The sequence below is a fragment of the Dermacentor albipictus genome, chromosome 8, assembly GCF_038994185.2.
Source record: "Dermacentor albipictus isolate Rhodes 1998 colony chromosome 8, USDA_Dalb.pri_finalv2, whole genome shotgun sequence".
Classification (NCBI taxonomy): domain Eukaryota; kingdom Metazoa; phylum Arthropoda; class Arachnida; order Ixodida; family Ixodidae; genus Dermacentor; species Dermacentor albipictus.
In genome coordinates this window covers 78,654,010-78,675,312 of record NC_091828.1, presented here as the reverse complement: position 1 = coordinate 78,675,312, position 21,303 = coordinate 78,654,010, and the positions used below count along the sequence as shown (strand labels likewise).

The window sequence follows — 21,303 nt, the reverse complement described above, 5'->3', positions numbered from 1 at the left end:
AGACCTTGGCAATGTCCTGAGCGCACTCCCTCTGCGCACACACTTACAACCCCCGAGATCACGAGCGCTGTTCCATCTCGGAGGCCACGCTTGCTTACACGCTCCACAAAACATCAACATCGCAGAAGGGCGCGTTCCTGGACTCCAACAGAACCGTGAGGAGCTGGATGTCGAGAGCCACGCGCGAAGAGCTGCAGAAGAAGATCTCGTGCGCTGGCGGCAGATCCTCCGTGCTCATGGACGTGGCCGCCGCCCAGGTCGCGTACCGGGCCTTTCAGGAACACCGAGCGGCCGAGCCAAGACGCTACGCCGTGAGCAAGGACATCTCGCTGACGCCGGACATGCTCTTCTTCGTGACTCTCTGCCGCAGCCTGTGCGGCCGTTGTGAACTGTGTCCCAAGGTGCTGAGCAACATGGCTGCGTTTAGCCGCGCGTTCTCCTGTAAACCCGATGCGCCCATGAACCGCGCCGACAAGTGCTCCTTCTTTGAGCAGGCGTGATATATCTCGCCAAATATGGAACAGTGGTTGCCGAGTTCCTTCGAGAGGCACCATTCGTTTGTATGCCCATAGTGTTTTGCATCAGAGTTTTATGAATTGCAAATAACGTGCGATATGAGTACAATTTTGCGCTCTTTTTTTTTAATACTTCGCCTGAGCTCACGGGGGTTGCAATGTGGGCTTGTGGGTAATGTATCTTCAAGGGGAGTACGGTAGCGCGATTAAAAGTTGCGACAAAAGAAGGCGCATAGGGACAAGCGCAGTTCTTGATCAAGATTTCAACGTACGAAAGATGTTGCGTTCCATGCAGCTCAACTTTTTTCCTGATTCATTTATAATTTTTGCTTGCGCATTTGCTTTTTTGCCTCAATCTCCGTACGGAACGTGCTTCAATTAATAAGCTGTTACTTAAGGACGTGAGGAAAAGCGTGTGCGTTAGTACCTGGTTCTTCCATGTACGCGTCATCGTCGTTAAATATTCAGTTTAGTGTATATCGTAGATCGAAACTTTGGAATAGCCAATGAAACACAGCGGATTTAGGTCTGTTCAAGTGGATTACTTTTAGGGCAGCGTTGCCTGCCCGAATAATTGCTATGTACAGGTGGATAAGTTTAAGGATGTGTTACCTTCCTTTTCTTAATTGTTAATGTTGGGGCACATGATCCAATTACAAAATTAAAGTTGAGCAGCAGTGAAGCCATGTTTGCTTATCAGAAATCGTAAAACTAGCACCACTTCCCTAATATCCGGCCCGTTAAAGAGACCGACAGCCAGTTTTTATAGCACCTATTCAGCTGGGCAACTGAAGGCTTACTGGTCGGAATGCCCAATCCTGCAATGGCAACGCGAAATAACGCATTAGAACATTTTTTATCAATTATTTTATCTGTAATCGCTATCATGTTCATGCAGTCATACTGGAAACAGTCGTATGTGAGCGCGATAACGATTGTACGCCGACGTCAGTGGGAAGCAGGCAAGTGCGGCCCTAGCCGCAACTAATTTATCTGTTTTTTATCAAGCCGATGTTCATGCGTAGGTCAAGCAGTTTGAAATGAGCTTAACTGTAAGGCCAATGCGTTTTTTTTTTAGAATTTTGGAACGGATCTTTCAAGAGTAGCACTAGTCTTATCTTTGGGCTAAGCAGGCATGGTTCCACTACTGCTTAGCTTTAGTAAATATTTTATTTAGCTACATGGACATTAATTAATGCCCGCCTCTTAGATAATCTACCTTGATAGGCCGAATCGTGTCGTAAGTCTTCATAATTGTGGCTTCGTTTATTGGGCTTATGTGTCTAAATCGCCGAAAATTATTTTTCGAAACGCCGGAAGGCATTAAGTCTCTGCGTGCTTGCATAATCATTGCGAGTTCTTGAACTTATAGTGTGATATAAACTGTGAACAATCAACATGCGAAGTCTCAAAGTCGGAAGGGCGAGGTTTAAGCAAATCAATGCATACTCTCAATATAATTCCCACGATGGCTGAACAACCACACTGGCAGCTCCCGTAGACACTAACGCCAGAACTCCGTCTAGAAAATTTTCGAGAAACTGTACGGATAGGATACGGACGAAGGAAAACTTGTCAACGTTTGCGCGCGCTTTTCCAGTGCTGCAATCGTCTTGTATAAACCCCGAGAACAAAGCGAGTACTGGAAACGTTTCTTTCTTTCTTCAAGAGTAACTGCTTGCTTTGAGTCTTATTTAACTCCACTTAACGCAACTTATTGTACGCTGTAAGAAGAGTTTGCAAACTTTGATGCTTACCTTGTTCCCAGACTACAAAAGATTTAGCTCGGGGGCTCCTGTATAAATACATAGGAAAGGAGAAATAGCTTTTCTCAACAGCCACTGCAACGAATTTGACGGGATTCATTACATTTAAAAGAAAAAGTCAAAATCTATTGACTGATGGAAGCGGATTTCTTATTTAGGCCGTTCGTTTTTTTTTAAATATGAAACATCGCAAATTCTCAGGAAACGGAACTATAAAGTTCACGACTCCGTAACTCAGCAATGCAAAACGATATCACAATTCTGTAAATTGCGTCTAATAGCACATCTAAAGCGAAAAAAATGTATCTATTATACATTTTTCTCAAGTACACCAATAATATGCGAGTAGTATTTTCGCAAAACCTTTGTAAACAGACAAATTATTGTATCAAATTTGCCCGCCTTGGATGTTCTGGTGGATGCTATTTACAGAACGGCGATGTCTGTTTCTGACGCAGAGGGACAAATTTGTAAACTTAGGGCTTCCATGTTTTTAAACACAAAATTATATAAAGATTCTTGTAAAAAAATAAGGCCATAAATCGAAATTCCACTTCTAACAGTCACTAGAATTTAATTTTTCAGTCAAACGCCAGGAATTTCATTAAAATCGGCCCTGGGCTTATCCCACAAAAGCATTTCGGAATGGCTGGTTGCGCGATGGCCTTGAAAAAAAAAACACAGCGTCTACTCGAGCAGTACAAAAAAAAAAGACCACGTGACCTTCTCCGAGCGAGCGACGATGGGCGATGGAGGGTGGAACGAGCGGCGCGCGCAGACAGGTGTTCCGTTGCTGACGTCACGCAGCGGCGGCGGCGGCGGTTGTGGCGACAGTCGACTGCGAAGCGAGAGAGACGGCGATGGAGGGCGCTGGCCCGCGGCATAACGGATTGCGCGGTAGGCCTCGGGAGTACGTTACGGTCGAGGATGCTCGCCAGGCGACAAACGAGGCGCGACGTGCGAAGTGGCGGGAGCAAGGCGTGCCGCTCTCCTCTGCTAAGAGGATGCAGCGTAATTGTGTCCGGTTTGTGTTACGCAATTGTAACGCTTACTGGCGACAAGCATGCTGCATCTTTAGGCAGTGCTTTAAGTGCTCGCATGTGTCGTTGAGGGGGTCGACCTAAAGCGCCACACGTGTACTTCACACTGTGGCTTGCTATATGTCTTGCAAGAAGACTGACCCTCCGATCGTATAAACTTATTGCATTACCAGGTGAACAGGCTTTAGCCTTAACGTGTTACAGAAGTGTAATATGCTGCCGAACTTTTACAGGGAAGCTGTTTACGGCTAGGGTTCCGTGAAATTTTCATGTGTGTGAGCAAAAACTATAATCATCAGCAATGGCTCGTGCCACTGCTCACGTGTTTTTCGTCGTCTTCCACAGCTGGCTCCGACTGTGCTCATCGTGCCAGCGTTCCCACACTGTCCTTCCGTTTGCGAAGGCGCTGGCGGTACTGGCCCACTGCCAGTCAGTGCGGTGATTTTGGTCTCAGATTCTTTTGATGATGGTGATGATGATCTTCACGCGTTTGGCGCATAACCACGTACGGAGATTGGGCAAGAGTGCATAGTGCTAAGGTAATACATATAAAAATCTATAATTTTCATGAATAAAAGCGAGGAAAGTTCAAAACAATTTAGTAAACAGTCATTCGATAAAAAAGTATATGTAATATATATGAGGCAATAAAGGAGGAATAAAATGAATAATACGGTCAACAATGAAAACGGTTTGATTCAATTATGAATTTTTTTTATGGCGATGCACACATTCCTGCGTGAGTGCCCAAGCACAGAAGCTCCGAAAGACTGCAGTACCGGAGTGTTAAATGGCAAGCCGAGCTGTGCCACTGTAATTTCCACAGCTGACTCTGATGGTACCCATCATGCAAGCGTTTCCATACTGCCCCTCCCTGTGCGAAGGCGCTGACGGCACTGGCCCACATGCCTATCGGTACGGTGATTTCGGTCTCAGATTCCTTGCTTCAGTATATCGCGAAATGAAAACACGAATGTATGTAATGAATGTGTAACACGAATGAACGCGAAAGTATAAAAATAAATGTATGTGCGTGCCTTTCGTGCCGACGACTACCGATCAAGACATAAACATGTTCATACCTTTGTTCGAAATTCCGCGTCACCTCTTTGTCATTTGCTACACAGCTTCGCTGGTCATCCACCTTCACAGAGTGGTACGGCTCATGATTTTTTTTTTGTGCGCACCTTTCCTGAGCGCCAGCTGCAGTCCGGTCGCGAAAGGTATGCGCGTATTAGCTTGAAATGTCGTTGTTGTTTTTATTACAAAAAAGTACCGAGCGCAGAGTGTTAAAGAAAGGAGACGCACGCACAAAGGTAAAGATTGTTGTTTGGGTTCAAGGTAAGCCCCAAAGGGTGTAATTTTTTTAGTGTTTAGCATATTCACTCCGAGCACAAGCAGAGTGAGCTTATTGCACGGCGTGCGTAGTGAAAAAGAATTCCCGAAAATAGATTTAAATATATGAGACAATAATTTACTCCCTGAAATGGAGTTGCCCCGACTGCAGTTGTTCTTAGAACGCATTTATTTATTTATTTATTTATTTATTTATTTATTTATTTATTTATTTATTTAATGCAGTACTCTCAAGGTATTAGGCCCAGCCGGCGCAGAGTACCACGAAATTACGCGCGCACTCTACTTCTTCTTTCTCTGCCTCAGCCGCGCAGTGCTGCGACTGCGACATTTTCCCCGGGGGCAGACGAAGCTCGCTGAGCGAGTTAAAGGGACCTGTGATGGCATTGGCCACGTGAACAACTTGCGTCGCCCGTGAACGGCGATTACTTGCCGCACTTTGGCGACGCCATAGTTCACATCATTCAAGTGGCTGAGTATAACGAATGGTCCGGTTTAAGTGGCGAGAAACTTGGGGTACAATCCCTTTTTGCGAACAGGTGTCCACAACCACACATAATCACCGGGAGTAAAAGCTGACGGAGATATACCGCGCATCATAGCGAATCTTGCTGTTGCCTTGTGAGGACAACGTCCTAAGATGCGCCAGTCGACGTGCTTCCTCAGCACGACACAGAGTTTGGGCGATGAAAGGATCTTCTTGGCACGATAAAGGTAGAACAGTGTCCAGAAAGGTCTGGGGAGCGCGTGCGTACAGCAAGAAGAACGGCGCATATCCAGTAACTTCGTGCTTGGCACTATTGTACGCGTACGTTACAAAAGGTAAGACGGCGTCCCAATTCTTGTGGTCAGCAGTGACATACATTGATAACATATTGGTAAGAGTTTGATTCGTCCGCTCCGTGAGGCCACTGCTTTGCGGGTGGTAAGGATTGGAATGACAATATGCAGAACCACAAAGCCGTAAAAGTTCTTCAACGACGTCGGCGGTGAATTGCCGTCCACGGTCACTGATTACAACACGGGGAGCGTCGTGACGGAGTATGACAGGATGCAACAAAAATGAAGAGACATCTGCTGCAGTGGCAGATGGAAGTGCCGCCGTTTCCGTGTAGTGAGTAAGATAATCTACGCATACTATAATCCAGCGGTAGCCAGCTGACGTATTTGGGAGCGGGCCTAGCAAGTCGTTGCCGACTTTTTCAAAGGGTAACGTCGGTGGCCTAACTGGTTGTAAATAGCCTGCTGGGGTCGTCGTCGTTTGCTTGTGGTGCTGGCAAACAGTACATCTGGCGACATACTGTTTCGTTGTTTTCCAGAGCTTGGGCCAGAAAAATCTCTAAGTAGGTGTAGTGTGCGTGCAAAGCCAAGGTGCCCGGACGTGATATCGTCATGCATGGGACGAAGGACAGCAGGGCGCAGGTTTTCGGGCACACCTAGAAGCAATGGGGGACCATCAGCCGAGTAATTTTTTTTTGTACAGCAAACCATTACGAAAAGTAAACGGTGTTGTTCCTGCCGGCTCACGTGCAGCTGCCCGTAGGGATTTCAAGGTAAGGTCGCAACGTTCCTCGCTCTCGAAGGTACGCAAGTCTGGAAAGTCAGAAGAGATGGAAACTAGGTAGTCATCGAAGTCATCATCCTCAGCTTTAGTGTGAGGCGAAGGGAGACGGGATAGGCAATCAGCATCCGTGTGACAGCGTCCGTATCTACATTTTTGTAGATGCTATGAAGAGTATCAGCCTCACAAAGGAGCTACCGGAGGACAACACCCTGCGTTTTATGGACGTTCTATCTTTCTTTCAGGAAAGAACATGTATGCTGGCGGTATGCATCCCGCTCAGCAAAAAGCATCTTGCCTTTTTCGTTGGCTCACCCTAGGTTAGTGAAGAGGGGAATCGCAAAAGCCGCCTTCCGTAATGCACTGCAAAGATCGTGCGTGCACGAGATTGAAGTGGCCTTTGAAGGCCAGGGTCAGCTGCTTTTGCGGGCTGGTTTTCGGAGCGTACTCCGTGTACAGCTAGCAGCAGACATGTTAGCGGAAATGCACCGATGGAGGATGCCACGCAATACCGAGATCAATACTTCAAAAATGGCTGTCATCCCCGATTTGCACGGGATGTCCCATAGTGTAGACTGAAGAAGGCCGCCTGAAGGTTGGGTGTTTCGGTTGTGTTTTCAGGCCCAGGCGAGTTGAACTCCTTATGCAGATTCGTCGACCGAGACGGGACGCTGCCTTAATGATCGCCTCAGGGAACACGCTAACATAAAACAAAAATGCAGCAGCAATCTTGCCCTGCATTGCAGGTCTTGCAAATGCATCCCTTGTTTTAGAAAGGTCACCGTCATCCAAAAGCACGCTGACAAGCGCACGCGTGAAATTATCGAGGCATTTGCCATCATCCAACGCGCTCCTTCATGCGTTAGTTAGCCATCCATCCAGTTATTAAACTAAGAAAACCACGGATCTGCAAATTCCGCCCACCTGCAAGCTCAAGTCATTCTACTCACGTTTATCACGCCATTTATGTTTTCATTCTTGCTTCTCTGCCTACATATTCCGCGACCGCGCAATAAACATTCTTGTTGGAAGTCAGCGGCTGTGTCGTGTGCCCCCTTTTCTGTGTCCCGTTACTTGCGCTGTTTCCTAAAGTATGTGTTCGTACCAAAAAGCTCGGCCAGTCACTATTCTTAAGTTCGTTTTAAAAATAATGGGGGGCTTTCGTTTTGTAGTCGCATATATGTTTGCAAGTGCAAGCATGCAACGTTAGACTTTTCCTGCAAAGCATATACAAAATGCCGTGTCTCTTGCCTCATGCCTCACCTGGGCTGAAATGTTTACCATGGTCTCAGTATTGTCTCTCATCAACACCGGGCCGCTGGGAAACTCGAGTTCGAGTCCTGCCTTGGAGCGCTTTTATTTTCTTGTTTTCTCAGCTCAAAAATTATTTTAGCAGCATATAAATAGCTCACGTTGTTATTTGCTTATTTGATGAGCATAGTATGTCCGCTATTCCCTTAAAGACCATTGAAAAAGGGCCACTGGTAGTCCTTGAAGGAGAAGCCGCAAGCATTCTCAAAATAGTTGCACCCTTTGGGGTGTACATTTGTCGCACAACAATAATCGTCAGCTGCCTCGCTTACCTTTCCTATATTGAAAACGCTGCGCCCGCTACTTTCCTGTCAAGAATGCTATGTCACGCTGATAATGCACATGCCGTTCGTGACTTGTAAGTACTGGGCTCGCAACGTCAAAGAAAGAAAATGCGGGCAAACAATTATTCTTGTGGGACAAGTTACACCCCGAAGGGTGGAAACTGCTTGTCAGGGGTCAGTTACTCCTAAAATGGAGTAAAATCGATGTGCCTTTTTGTTAGAGTTTTGCCTCAAAACATGGCTCGTACCCACAGGTGGGATTAACCACACTGCGTTGATTGAAAAGTGCATCTAACAAAATACCAAAAGGGGGTGAAGGCAAATATTCAAAATGAAGCATTATGCAACTAAATGCTAACAGAAACTTCTACAGGGCCTATACATAAATTGAGAATAAAGTGTAAAGTGTATAAATAAAGTGTCCCACTGTCGGTACCCTAGCAGCGAAACCTTACTGACTCTTCAATGAGCCTGTCTATACATAGAGAGAGAGACACAACGTTATTCACCTGAGTGGGAAGCAAATCCATGGGCCCGTCAGGAAGGCCAGATGACCACCAGGCAATGCGTGACGGCGACCTCTTCGGCTCGCTCCACGGCTCGGAGTTGCAGGTCCGGGTTGGAGCTAAGCAGCACTTCCACCCACGATGAAGGTGAGGGAGCGGCCAGGAGATCGTCACATCCTCTGAGACAGTGAGGAGAACTTGTATATTGCAGTAATCATTGACCCATAGCTTGCCTAGTTGACAGGAACCAAAGTACACAATATTTGGTGTAGTAAACGCTAACCCCAGCTTACTATAGTAGGACACAAATTAAAAAAAGTTGGCAACCAAGGCACACGAACCGCCCGGGGTTAGTCCGCTAGCCAATCACAGAAGCAATCGAAGTCGTCATGCGACGTTTTCAAAATGACGTCGTACTTGATACCTCCTGAGCATCTGCTGCTCTTGAGGAGTCCTTTCATAGGCGGAAGCAATGAGGTGTGCAACAGACGTGGACAAAGTGTATGAAGTCTGAGCATTTCACTCTTCAAAAGTCCACGGTACAGTTTATTTCACTGAATCCATGAAAGTCCAATGCCAATTGAAGTGAAATTTGACAGTAAATAGCTGCAGCGAAGCTAGCGTTTTATTTCAGCTCAATAAATAAATAGGCTTTTACCGTTCCACAATAACAGACGAGTGAAGACGGGTACAAGAATGGTGCGATGTTTGGCTGATGACACTCAACCAGTGGCGTAGCAACAGGGGGGGCCGGGGGGCCGTGGGCCCCGGGTGCACGGGGCCAGGAGGGGGGGGGGGTGTCTTATGCGTCTGAAGGCACCCGAAAATTGTCGATATCCTCGCCTTCCCCGACTACACCCGAAGGGGGGGGGGGTGACAGAAGAGCTAAGGGCCCCGGGTGCCAGACGACCTAGCTACGCCATTGTACAGACAGCTCTCATAATACGTGAACCATATGTGCAGATTTCATTTTCTTTACATCACATGTGTCAGACCACCTCAGCCAGAGATCTTGCATCGGTCTGTCTCCTCCGACCGTGCTCGAAAAAGAAAGCGAGTTGCGTGAAATACATTTCCTGTGTTCCCAATCTAAACCAACACATCACGCTTACTGTCTATCATTTAGTGTTGGCCGAATACATTTAGCCAGGAACTTCGTACTCGATACCGACACTCAGGAAGAAAGTCCGAGTACACGTAAGCGTTAGTTATGAGTTGTAAATACGAAAGCATAAATATCCAACTGAACGCTGCTGAACGGTCCTTCGAGTTATGAACTCCTTGCGGACAAGCGAACGCGCTGAGATGCTTGGCACGTTCTGATTTGGCCTCACCGAGGCGTAGTTAGTGCGCAGGTTAGAGCTTGCACAGACAAGGAATGTGCGGATAACACAGGCCTCCGAGAGCGAGGGTACGAGAGCGCGAGGCACGCTCGTGACCTAGCGTCGCAGCCGAAGGGAAGTTGGGTGCCGTTTCACTGCTACAGGCGCCACCGACGTTTTCGCTCAATGGGCCATGTCACGCTTTCTCACCCAAATTGTTTTGTGGCATGTTATCCGTAGGCAACGCTCGTCAATGAAAGGTTATCACAACGAGCCATAAAACGAGCATGTGTCTGATTGAATAGAGCATCACAATATAGCGTGATGAAATCGGGATTAAGTCCCACAACGACGCGTAAATATTTTTCGAAATTATTATTTCAATTCTAATAAAATTTATTCCTTACTTAACCATTACGACCCGGGGCGAAAGACAAGAATGTACGCGTACTCGAAGTTCCATGGGCTTTAAAGAACCCCAAGTGTTTGACATTTATCCGCAGCCGCCAACTATGCCACACCTATAGCCCGTCAGTTGTTTTGGTTCGTTCAATGACATCATTCATTCGTTCGTTAATTCTTTCTTTTCCGTTGACGACTATAATGACGTCTCGTCTATAGTGTCAAGAACTTCATGAATATTGAACCTGCCGTTCTGGGTGATTCCGTGGCACTCGAAGCCTATCCTGTCTATAATTATGATCCATGTCGTTTTTGGGTGGGAAATGTGTTGTCAAAAGCTTCACTGAAGATTTATTTTTTAGGGCACTTTTAAAGGGAGAGCTTGCTTCCCACAACAGTCTAACTAGCACTACCTGTCTGTTACACGTGGCGCCACCTGCATTCGCGTTATGGCCATAACTTGGCGAAGTCATTACATCTACGGACCGCTACAACCAGTGACACAGAACTGTTCCGCCGTTTTTAACAAAAAAAATGAAGTTCTCAATTCTAGGAAGCCTGCGGGCAAACTACAGGGCATGACGTTAAGATCAGAGGGAAGTATAACCGTCAATTTACGTGTTGGAAGCGGTGATTTGTGAAAATTTGTCGTCATTATCACTAAGAATCTGTCGTCATCGTCATCGTACATACTTTTAGAGCCACCGTCCGCCAATGCACCCCTGTGTTGAATGTGGAGGAAACAAGCAATGTATTAGATGAGCACCAAATAGCACTGCTTGCAGAAATGCTTCATTAAGTAATCGTTCAACTGAAATCTTTTATTTCAGCAAAAGAAAAAAAAATAACTGTAAAGTTCTGATTAGCAGCCACTCATTTCCCGCAAAAGGTGTCGTCGTTGCTTTTAAAGTGAGCGCAAACGTAGTGAGAGGCGCAAGCAATGTCAGCCACTGATCGCTTAAGCACACGCCAGTAAATCTGTAGCGTTGATAAGACGTGCATAAGCTTCAATCCAAAAGTTAGGATTCGGAATCAGCAAGTCGGAATTTCTTATTTCTACTGGAACCCTTTTAATTGCGTAGCGAGTCTTATCTTACCCCGCCTTTCTAGCGCTGTCGCTATACTCCCCAATAAGCAGCCTATAAGGGGCCCTATAACGGAAAACTATTGCAATCCATTTATTATTCCAATCTCCGCACGTCAAATTTACGTAACCGCCAACGCAAGTATCGGAAGGCGGCCTGCAGCGTTGTTTGAACAGCCCTACCAAATGCTCTCATGGTTTATAGGAGATCACTTCTGTTTTCTTTGAAAGCCAATAGCGCTGGCTGCCTTGACAGGTTTCTTTTTTTTTATGGCTCACTAGAGCCGATGAGCGCCCACAAGTGCAGAGGGTTTCGGTGGGTCCGACCTAGCGCAGTGAAAGTCGACAACCGAATGGGGAGGGTGGTGACGGCGTCTGCAATTGGTCCGCTTCCCCTTGCTTCTAGCATGCGGTGGCTGGCCGAAAATCGCTACTTATGCAAAGCAAGGTTAAAAAATACCGCTAAAGCTTGTCCTCAGCGAAGAATCGTTGTCAGATATCCTGTACGTGCCGAAAGGCCTGGACAACGTTGCACTGAGCCCCCAATTTTTATTTTTATTATACGCTGAGAAATCCAGTCTCGCTGGTAGCTCCGAGTAGCCAGTGCCTGAGCAGTGGGTGTGCATTCATCTAATATTTCTTACGGAACCAGACAATCTCAGGCTATTCCAAAACAATTTTTTTTTCTTCGGTACATTAATGTGTCTTTAGGGCATGCACGTCACTTGGACGGGGCGAGTTCTCGCGGTTTTGCGCCATCGCATCACTGACAGTTGTAGTGGGCGCGGCCCGCAAAAGTTTCGCTGAAAGCGGAGGGCTGATGGCAACGGCGTACAATCAGCAATATTTTTTTTGCTCTTTTTCGATATATTTATGCCTAATCAGTGTGTACACATCATATTAGGATGAGAGTTCTTGCAATTTACGTGACATCGCGTGACAGACGGGCGAAGTGGGAGGTAGCCCGAAAAATTTTTCACCTCTCATGGAGGACTAGTTGCAGAATTGGAATGGAAACCGATTAGAAGAGCTTCCCATTGCAGCGCCCAAGATCACGTCAACTTGTTAGTACTGGCCGCGGCAACTGCACGCGTCGTTTACAAAATCGCTGCCAGTAGTGCAAACTGTTCGCTTTAGAAAAGCGTTCTTACGCGTACGAGCGAGAGTAAGTGAGGAGTAAGCAGGGGACCCTCTTTTAGTTATTATCAACCGTTTGAAGCCAACAGATAATGAAGCTAAGCACATAAATTATTTGTAGTTCTCATTGAAGTGACCAAATGATAAGCTAAAGGGAAATGAAAATGGGCGGTCATTTCTGCACTTTGATTAAAGCCACAAATAACTCTTGCTATGCTTCCCGTTGCTTCGTCATCTATTGGGCCCACATGATCGGGATTAATGAACATTGGTCTCCCTTCTCGTTCATGGCGAGGTTCTCTACTTCAACATGACTGATTACTTCAGGTGGCATGTGAAGGTTTATGGGTCAGCTGTCTGCTCCTAATGTAAACGGATTACGTGATGCGTCAGTCACAAGGGCGTCCCACATCCGCCCTCAGGATCATGAGTGGCGCAGGCTAACACAACCGGAGTTAGTTCGCGTACACATATAAAATACCCGAGGATGGGGACGCGGGTACTGCTGCCGCCGAGGCACAAATTTTGTGACGCGCACGTAATGTCTAAGTTGTGTTTGGCTCCCACCGGCGACAAGTTGCTTGTTTTTCGGTCCCCTTTCATTTCCCTTGAGTTTGTCATTTCTAAATTTCAATTAAAACTACAAATAACTGCTCTTGGCTTCATTATCTGTTGGCCTTACATGCGTAACGACCGTTCACGCGCTATGCCTTTAACGATTCCCTCACCTTCGCCTTTCTCCGGCTTGCTCTATCCTACTCGTCTATGCGAGTGAGCTACGTAAGCAAATGATGCCAACGAAAACAGTTGCGGGATTGAAGACAAGTCCCCTTGCCGAAACGTTGGCAAAGCGACTTGCGAGCAAGAAGATAGATACTTCGTATATATCTTCTCGTAAACTGCTTATATAGGATTTATTTATTTGTTTATTTATTTATTTATTTATTCATTCATTTATTTATGAGGCTGTACATTTGTTATTAAACACTAACTTCGAGCCTTACTTTATTTCCAGAAAGTACGCGTTTAGGCTCTAGGCCATGACTAGACCTGTGCGATAACGTGTTTTTGCCTTTCCCCTATTACGTCATCGTTCCTTGACTCTTCTCCCCGCCCCTGGTGTAGAGTAGCTGGCTAGAAGAATGTGCCTCGGGCCAGGACTCTCTGCATTTCTTATAAATCTACTTTTCGCTCAATGTACTTGTATATTTCATTTGACAGTCAACCCTTGCATGATTACACAAATATGGGAGATCTCGGAGTTTTTTGTGTAACCAGCAAGCGAGCGAAAAGAAATCGATTACGAAAAAAAAAAAAGCCTGCGGATACGTGACTTCGAATGAAGTGCCAAGATTACGTCTTTTGTTTTGCTCGTTTGCGACAAAGTAGAGGGAAATACGCAACCTGATGTCGTAGTAGTGGTTCTGGCCGCAGATGAATAATTACGACAAAAAATTAGGCCTACAGAAAAACAAGAACGCATAAGACAAGGGACAGTCCCTTTTCCATTTGGTGTCTTTCTTTTGTTTTCTATCGTCATGCATTCATGATTTCTTTCTTTTTCATGCGTCTGTCATCATTATGAACCATGACAAAATAACCCAACTCTTAGTTGTATTTCCTTAGTTGGAGACCTCGGGGGCAACAGCACATGGCCACTTCGGATGTCGGCCTATTATTACGGTAATATTAATGGAGGATGGTAAATACCATAAGAAATTGCCTGCCACGTGTCATAGTTTAAAGAAAACATAAACAAAAACTCCGTAGTGAATGCGACAAAGTGAATCGGAGTGATGGCATGACTGGGAGTTCCAGTCATTGTAGAAGTGATATTCCTCGTCAGAACCGATTAGTAGCTATTTGTCGATCAATCTGGTTGCGCTCTTTCTTATCTGAAAATGCCTCGGCTGTGATGGTGGATGATATCTCCCTGATAAATACACGCATGTTTGATTACCTCAACATGAAAGAGTATCATGTGGTCATAAACAACCATATGTGAAACCTATGGTATTTCATAGGTATTCGTTAAGAAGGTTATGGAACATGATTTATAAAATGCCATTGCACTACTTGACGATTCTTATTTCGTACCCTACTTTGACACTATTCTTGTAAACACATTTCTAGCGCATTGGCGACACTATTGAGGACTCTAGCGAATATTTAATATCGGCATATCGGGATCATTGTTTTAAGCAACGTGGCAACACCGTTAGCAACGAGTCCACCGTGAGAGTGTCCCTGAAGCGGCAACATGTGTGGCCCAGGTTGTGTGTGCAGTGACGTATCTCTGACGTAGTTATAAACTACGTTAGAGAAGGAATGGTGTCCTTGCAGTTCTACTGCGACACCCTAGGCTTCGAGCGCGCTCCAAACCGCGTGGCCGAAGGAACGCGCGAAAGCAAACATTCCACTTTGGTTATTCAAATTAGTCAGTCACGTGCCGTGAGCAGGGCATCTATGACGATTCGCAATGGCTATTTCTTTTGCTAACCGCTGTTTACAAGATAGTGAACTTTCCAAGAATAATCACGAAAAAGTTCTCACCAGACTACGGAAGAAAAGAAAATAGCATCCGTCATGATGATCGCACACTGAAAGAACGACATCTGCGTCCACAGTTTGCCTTTACTGCTGTCGATGTATTTACATTTCTTGTTTTACACTTTACAGAGAGCGCTTAAAACAAACAAAAATCAGCTGACCATGTCATGCGCCTAATTTGTTCATTATGACTTTGTTAGGCTGTAAATGAGTGTCGTGTGTAAAAACGTTGGCAAGAATTGGGTCACGGTTCATCATTGCAGGCAGGGCACGCGAGAGTGTTCAGAAACTTTGAGCCAGTGCTCTCGTGCATCCTTTACCAATCAGCTTTTTCCTACGTCAGACACGCTGCTTCCTTCCACACTCCCGTTTAGACGAAACATCTGTGTCAGTTTCGAGGACTGTGAGGAAACCTATAAACTTTATTTTACAGTAGTTAGGCTAGAACTTTTAGGCTATAGTTGTAATATTACTTTCATTGAATGTTTGCACTGTGTTGATAATCCGGGGTGTAGAACACGAAAGTTTCTTTCATCCCGCTTTTTTCCTCTTTAGTGTAGATGAAAATAATTAATAGTTTCCATTTTGCAGTTCCTTCGCCTTGCTCACAAGTACTATGCAAATAAGTTATGCAGATCTCACGCACTGTGGGAATCGATGTAAGCGAAGCTTTCCGTTGTGGATGCTTTGAATGACGATAATTAGCCGTGATGTGAACGGCTGAAGCTTAACTTTTTCGACGTTTAGGCTAACACGACAGTCGTGAGTTGATGTTAAACGTTACCTTGCGTGCACCACTGCTGTTTTTCTGCGTAGTACACAGAACAGAGAGGGAGAGGTGATTGCTTGAGGCGTTGTTGCGTGCCACATTTTATAACCTCTGAGATGGTTGAGTGTTGTAATTTCCTCACGTTCCACATCGCATTGTGGCAGTACTAAACTTGAATTGGATTACGGGGCTCTACGTTCCAAAATCCCACTCGGATTAGGTGGCAAGCCGTAGTGGCGGACTCCGGAATAATTTTGACACCGTGATGTTCTTTAGCGTGCACGAAAATCTAAGTGCACATGCGTTTTCTATTTCGGCCCCGTCGAAAGGCGGCTGCCGTGATTGGGATCAATTCCACTTCCTCTAGCAATGCCATAGCCGCTAAGCTACCGCGGCGGGCACAAAGATGTGTGTTTTACGGTGGACCACTTCCACACTGTCGTCTGGGCCCTGCGGTGCGCATTAATTAATGCGACACTGCTTCTGCGCGCCCTGCGTAATTTGTCCCCTTGACATATTTGCATCGTGTTTACTTTTCAGACATAGCAGGAACATACTGTACCGTACCCCGAACTTAAGGTTATCCACTTTCCCCGCAACCATTGTCGTATAGTAGTAGGGTTTCCTTGCCTTCTCACGTCACCTTCACCCCCCTCCCCCTTGTATGGCAACTACCTCTTCTCCTCCCTCTTCTCTACAGTTCTATCTACGTCCCCTCTGGACTCGCACGTTAAGAGAAAGAGAAGTGCTGGATTTCCTGCAATGCTTTTGAGGGTGGTCAGGGATAATTACAGCTGTCAAGAGTCTAAGCGGCGACGCCCAGACTGCTCCAGAGGGCATTGTGCACATTCGACGCGGCGGGGTGAAAACGAGTTTCTAGCGGTCCCTTTCCTCTCTTACTCACGTACTCGCACCTGTCATCTATATACACGCTCTGAACTCCTCGCCCCCCCCCCCCCCCCCTCCGACGCGATTTGCGCAACAGCAGCAGCAGGAGCAGCAGTGGGAAATTCTAAGGAACAGGCAAAGGAAGCCTAATTCGCTTTAAAAAAACAAAGGCCACGGAACGAAACTGACTAAAAACTTTTGTCAACACGTACCCGTTCTCCGGTGTAAGGCTTGCCAGAAGACCGATGGCTATCAGTGCCAGGACGAGCGAGCGGCGAATTTCTTCTCCATAGTTGCTGTTTCGGGCAAAGCAAGACCTGCGCGTAAGGCTTACTCAAATAGCGTGACCACGTCAAGGGCTTCGAGACCGCATGTTCTTTACGAGGATATGTACTTAATACGCGGTACATGAAAACCTTCAGAAACAGGAATTCCAAGATACTCACTCCACCAATGAATCTATACGAAGACGAGAAGAGAGACGATGTTGTAGATCCTTAGTCGTCGTAATGGTGCACCGGGCGACGAGGGTTATTAGTTTTTGAAAGACAGGCAGCAAGTGCTCGAAAAAGAGTGAAGTCGGCGTATATTGTCCATTCTCTTGAACGCCCTTGCAGCTATAATTCCCGGAGCTTAACAATTGTGTGCTTGTGCTGCAAATCGTTCTATAGTCGGCGAGGATCGTTAAAAGACACGTTAACTCTTGCGCTTTACGAGTCAGAATTGTGGGGTTTGTGGCAGCCAGAATGTTATCAAGACATCGTCCTGATGTAATCCGCTTTTTTATGGTTTAATTTTTCTCGAATTTTCGAATTGCTGTTTCTTTTGTTTGTTCTACGTTTGTTTTGTTTATTTGCACACGCGTTTTTTTCTCGCTTTGTTTCTTTGTTTGTTTGTTTGCTTTTCATAGTTATTGTGATCCGTAAACAGATTATATTACCACCATACGATGCCGAAATATTCGTAAGCCCGGCGTGTCAGCTGTTTGCGCCGGCTTCCTTTTCAAAGAAAGCTAGGACGTGAATATCTCAGTACATTTTTTTCTTTATTTTTAGAGGCTTCCTTGTTATGGATTTTCATTTCTCACAGCTATTATAGAACTGTGTTAGCAGCCCCTCCGTTTAATAACGCTACACAAGAGGTGTTTTGCGTAGTTGCTCCTTGGAAGCTCCATATTTAAGTTGAACTATGCTCTGTGTGCTTGTTCAAGTAATATGGGCGAGACCATCAATAAGCTTGAACGACAGTTAAAGAGGGGTAAACGTTCTGGGGGCCATGATACGTTCAAAATATAGCGCTAATAATAATTACAGACAATATACTTTACCCGTCTCTGTAAAATTATTAATTTATAATGCCTTATTCGTGTCTCACATACATTATGGGCATCTTGTATGGGGCACCACAACTGAATGTAACTTGAGTAAATTATTTCGTATGCAGAAGAAAATAATACGTGTCATCGCTAATGTACCGTTTGCCGCCCATACTGAAAACCTGTTCAAGAAATACAACATTGCGACAGCCCATAAAATCTATAACTGCAGACTATTACGCGAGTATTACTTTAATACCAAACGTAACAATACTTTACTTGTAGAACTTGCAAATCTATCCGTCAATTCATACCGTTATTCCATTCGTACACCTGAAGTCTGGAAGGTTCCGCGCTCTAGAACTAACTATGGTTGTCAAATGCTGTGTAATAACCTTCCAAGATTACTGAATTTATACGACAGAGCAGGCTTCAATTTACAGGATTTATCACTGTCAGAATTTAAAACTCTATTGCTTTCACTTCAGAGCACGTTTGTTAGTGATTAGTAATGTGTGTTATGTTCCTCTTTTTTTGTCTGTTACCAAGTGTATATCGTTTATTTATTTCAATGCCGCAGTGTGTTTGGCATTGTTATTGTGGAAACATTTCACTGTTATTTCATATATTATATAATTGCAATGTTTTATGGCCACTAGATAAATGTAATTTATATGGCGCTTGATGTGTAACCCCATGCAGCCATATTGTACCTAAGGGGGTGAGGTTACCTCAAGCCGCGTCTGTGCGGCTTTTTTCCCTCATCCACCTCCATTTACCACTCCTCTGTACATGTGTGTGTGTAAATGGAAATCAATAAATCAAATCAAATATCGGCGCTACGATATTATGTCGTATTATTCCGATGAGGAAACGAAAGCTTCTACTATTATCAATTTGTCCGAGTGCCACTAAAAATGCTGGGAGAATCGGGGAGATGGAAGTCATTCTTCCCCCGAGTTCAGCGGGAGGGAGGGGGAGGGGCTTTGTGGTATTTACATAATTTAGTACAACGTGTTATACGTGAAAATATCCAAAGAACGAATCTGCCACTAACTCCAATTAAATGCATTTTTTTCGTATACATGAGATCGACGCCCTTCGTGTGTTACGTCTCGGAGCAGCCTTCGAGCAACAACAAAATATTCAAGCTCATTCCGCCCTGTAAAGGTGAATGACGAGTGGAGGTGTAAACATCCCGGTAAGAAATCTTGTAGTAAATACTTTATTGCATCGGTAACAGTGGCTTTGTGGTCGCTATGATATACACTGATCGGCATAGTCGCAAATGCAAACACATTCTTGGATAAATCATATCGCCAAATCGATACACGTACACCGCTGGGTGGTCGGGTGGGCCGCATCGGTGTGACATCTCAAGCGATATATGTGCGCAACACGAAACACGTAAACCACTCTTTTTCCAGCCCCGACACGTCCACATTAAAATCTCCGACAACGACCGAAGGTGTGGTGTCATCGCAGCTAACCCACGTAAAATGAGTATCCGTGAATCTTACGGGGCTATGAGCCATCGTATATTTTTTTTTTGCTTGCTGACTTACACCAAAGTGCGCCGCCCATAATGACCTCACGAACCGCGGATGAGACGACGACTGAGGATCGCCAATTCATAGTGATGCTGAAGTCACTTATGGACGCCATGCGCATTCTACTGAGCAGCATGAAAACCCCATGGGCACAGAGCGCACTGCAGGTGCTGGACACCTTGAGTCCGGTGCTTGCGGCTCTAGGGTAAAACCATGGCCCGAGCGATGCCGTCGTTTCAAGAGAAAGTCAAGCATGTATCTGTCTTGCAGTGGAACGCCAGAGGGCTTAAGTCACACATGTCCGACTTTAGACAGTTTGTTTTTACGCACCAGTTCCCCATTATCGTGATTTGCGAGCCCCACCTGTCAGCTCCCATCAGACTGTCCGGGTATGAGTGCTTTATGTCCTCTACCCACGGAGAGTGCAGCAAGGTTGTTGTGTTTATACGCCGTGACTTGACTTATGTACATCACCCAGTGCCTCCTGACGAAGCGAATCAATACGTTTGCTTAACAGTGAAGAAGAAAAAGCTCACGTTTAATATTCTTGGAGCCTATTTATCTCCAACAAGCCGTCTAGATTGTGAGCGCCTACGGGGAATTTTGACATCTACTCCAGAGCCGTGGGTGCTCACTGGTGACTTCAACGCCCACCATTACCTATGGGGAAGCTCCAAAGTTAACTCTAGGGGCAGAACGTTGGTGTCCTTTGCCTCTGAACGGGAATTTTGCTTGTCAAATGATGGTAGCCCTACTTATCTGCGTGGATCAGCGCATGGCAGCTGCTTGGACCTAACCTTCGTGTCACGGTCGCTTTCGAGAAGAGTGCACTGGTTTTCTGATTTAGAAACATGGGGTAGCGACCACATCCCAACCTATTTGAAGATCGAAGGTTTGACTAGTTCCAAGTCTTCCAGAACCGTCCAGTGCACCGATTGGCCTAAATCGTGCGTCGTTTACCTCAGGGTACGCACCTGCGGCCACGCCAGCGTTTCCTCCGTGGTGTTTGAGCCGTCCACAAGTTGAGATAATGATTCCAGGACTACAGAAGAAGACAGATCTACCGGCCCCTGCTCTAAAACAGCTGAGCTTACTTCTTCTGCATGAAAAGTACAGCAACCACGTGCACATCTACACCGATGGATCGACTACGTCATGCAGTTCTGGTGGTGCCGTGGTTATAGCAACGCGAGGAATGACACTGCGGTTCAAGACATCGCATGTCACGACCTCAACGGCGGCAGAACTAACGGCCCTGCGTCGAGCACTGGAATTCATTGATTCGGAAAGACCCAGAAAATGGGCTGTGTTCTGTGATTCAAAACCGGCATTACAGTGCACGCAGTCAGTTCTCCGACACGGATGTCATGACCAATTGACATACGAAGTCGTGAAACTACACCATGGCGTCCAACAAAAAGGCCACGAAGTCGTTTTTCAGTGGGTACCTGGCCACTGTGGAATCAGTGGCAATGATTCCGCCGATAACGCTGCTCGCACAGCTCATCAAGAAGAGCACAGCGTTCTGATTCCGCTTTCAAGGACTGACGCTGCAAGGCAGCTTCGACACCTGGCACGTAGCCTCACAGTGACCGAGTGGAACTCGCAAAACTTACGACTGACACGACTACATCGACTAAACCCCTCCCTGCAGCTCCGACCTCCACCCGGACTTCCTCGACGTGAAGCTACGCTTCTCTGTCGCCTTTGGTTAGGAGTGGCCTTCACAAAGGCATACTCTACATTAATTGGAGTGACTGACAGTGCGGCATGCGAGGTCTGTGGCACCGAAGAAACCATCGACCACCTGCTGTGCCACTGTCCAAGATATGCCCTAGAGAGACAAGAACTTGCCAAAGCTTTCTAAAAACTGGACAATTGGCCGCTTTCTGTGCAGGTGCTGCTGGAACACCGCCCACATCGCCCGTCGGCCCATAAAGCGGTGAA

At 46.0% G+C, this 21,303-nt stretch overlaps 1 protein-coding gene and 1 long non-coding RNA gene across 5 annotated transcripts in view; one reads left to right on the top strand and one right to left on the bottom strand.

Annotated features, from left to right (window-relative positions):
• Positions 1-17,173, bottom strand: part of LOC135896237 (uncharacterized) — a 44,360-nt gene extending 27,187 nt beyond the window's left edge. Inside the window, exons 1-3 of one of the 2 annotated variants that reach the window (XR_011507974.1) lie at positions 16,938-17,173; positions 16,704-16,808; positions 8,343-8,518 (exon numbers count right to left, since the gene is read on the bottom strand). This is a non-coding gene — a long non-coding RNA (uncharacterized lncRNA). The remainder of the gene's footprint in view (positions 1-8,342; positions 8,519-16,703; positions 16,809-16,937) is intronic. The other variant, XR_011507973.1, reaches the window with a different exon arrangement.
• The window catches only part of LOC135896209 (uncharacterized), a 224,891-nt gene that overhangs the window by 178,522 nt on the left and 25,066 nt on the right, over positions 1-21,303 (top strand). The window contains exons 18-19 of one of the 3 annotated variants that reach the window (XM_070523636.1): positions 126-401; positions 3,667-4,397. The exons of the other annotated variants lie outside the window; for them this stretch is intronic. Coding sequence (XP_070379737.1) covers positions 126-401; positions 3,667-3,822 — 432 coding nt within the window. The 3' untranslated portion in view covers positions 3,823-4,397. Of the gene's footprint in view, positions 1-125; positions 402-3,666; positions 4,398-21,303 lie in introns of those variants that run through there. 3 annotated transcript variants of the gene reach the window in all.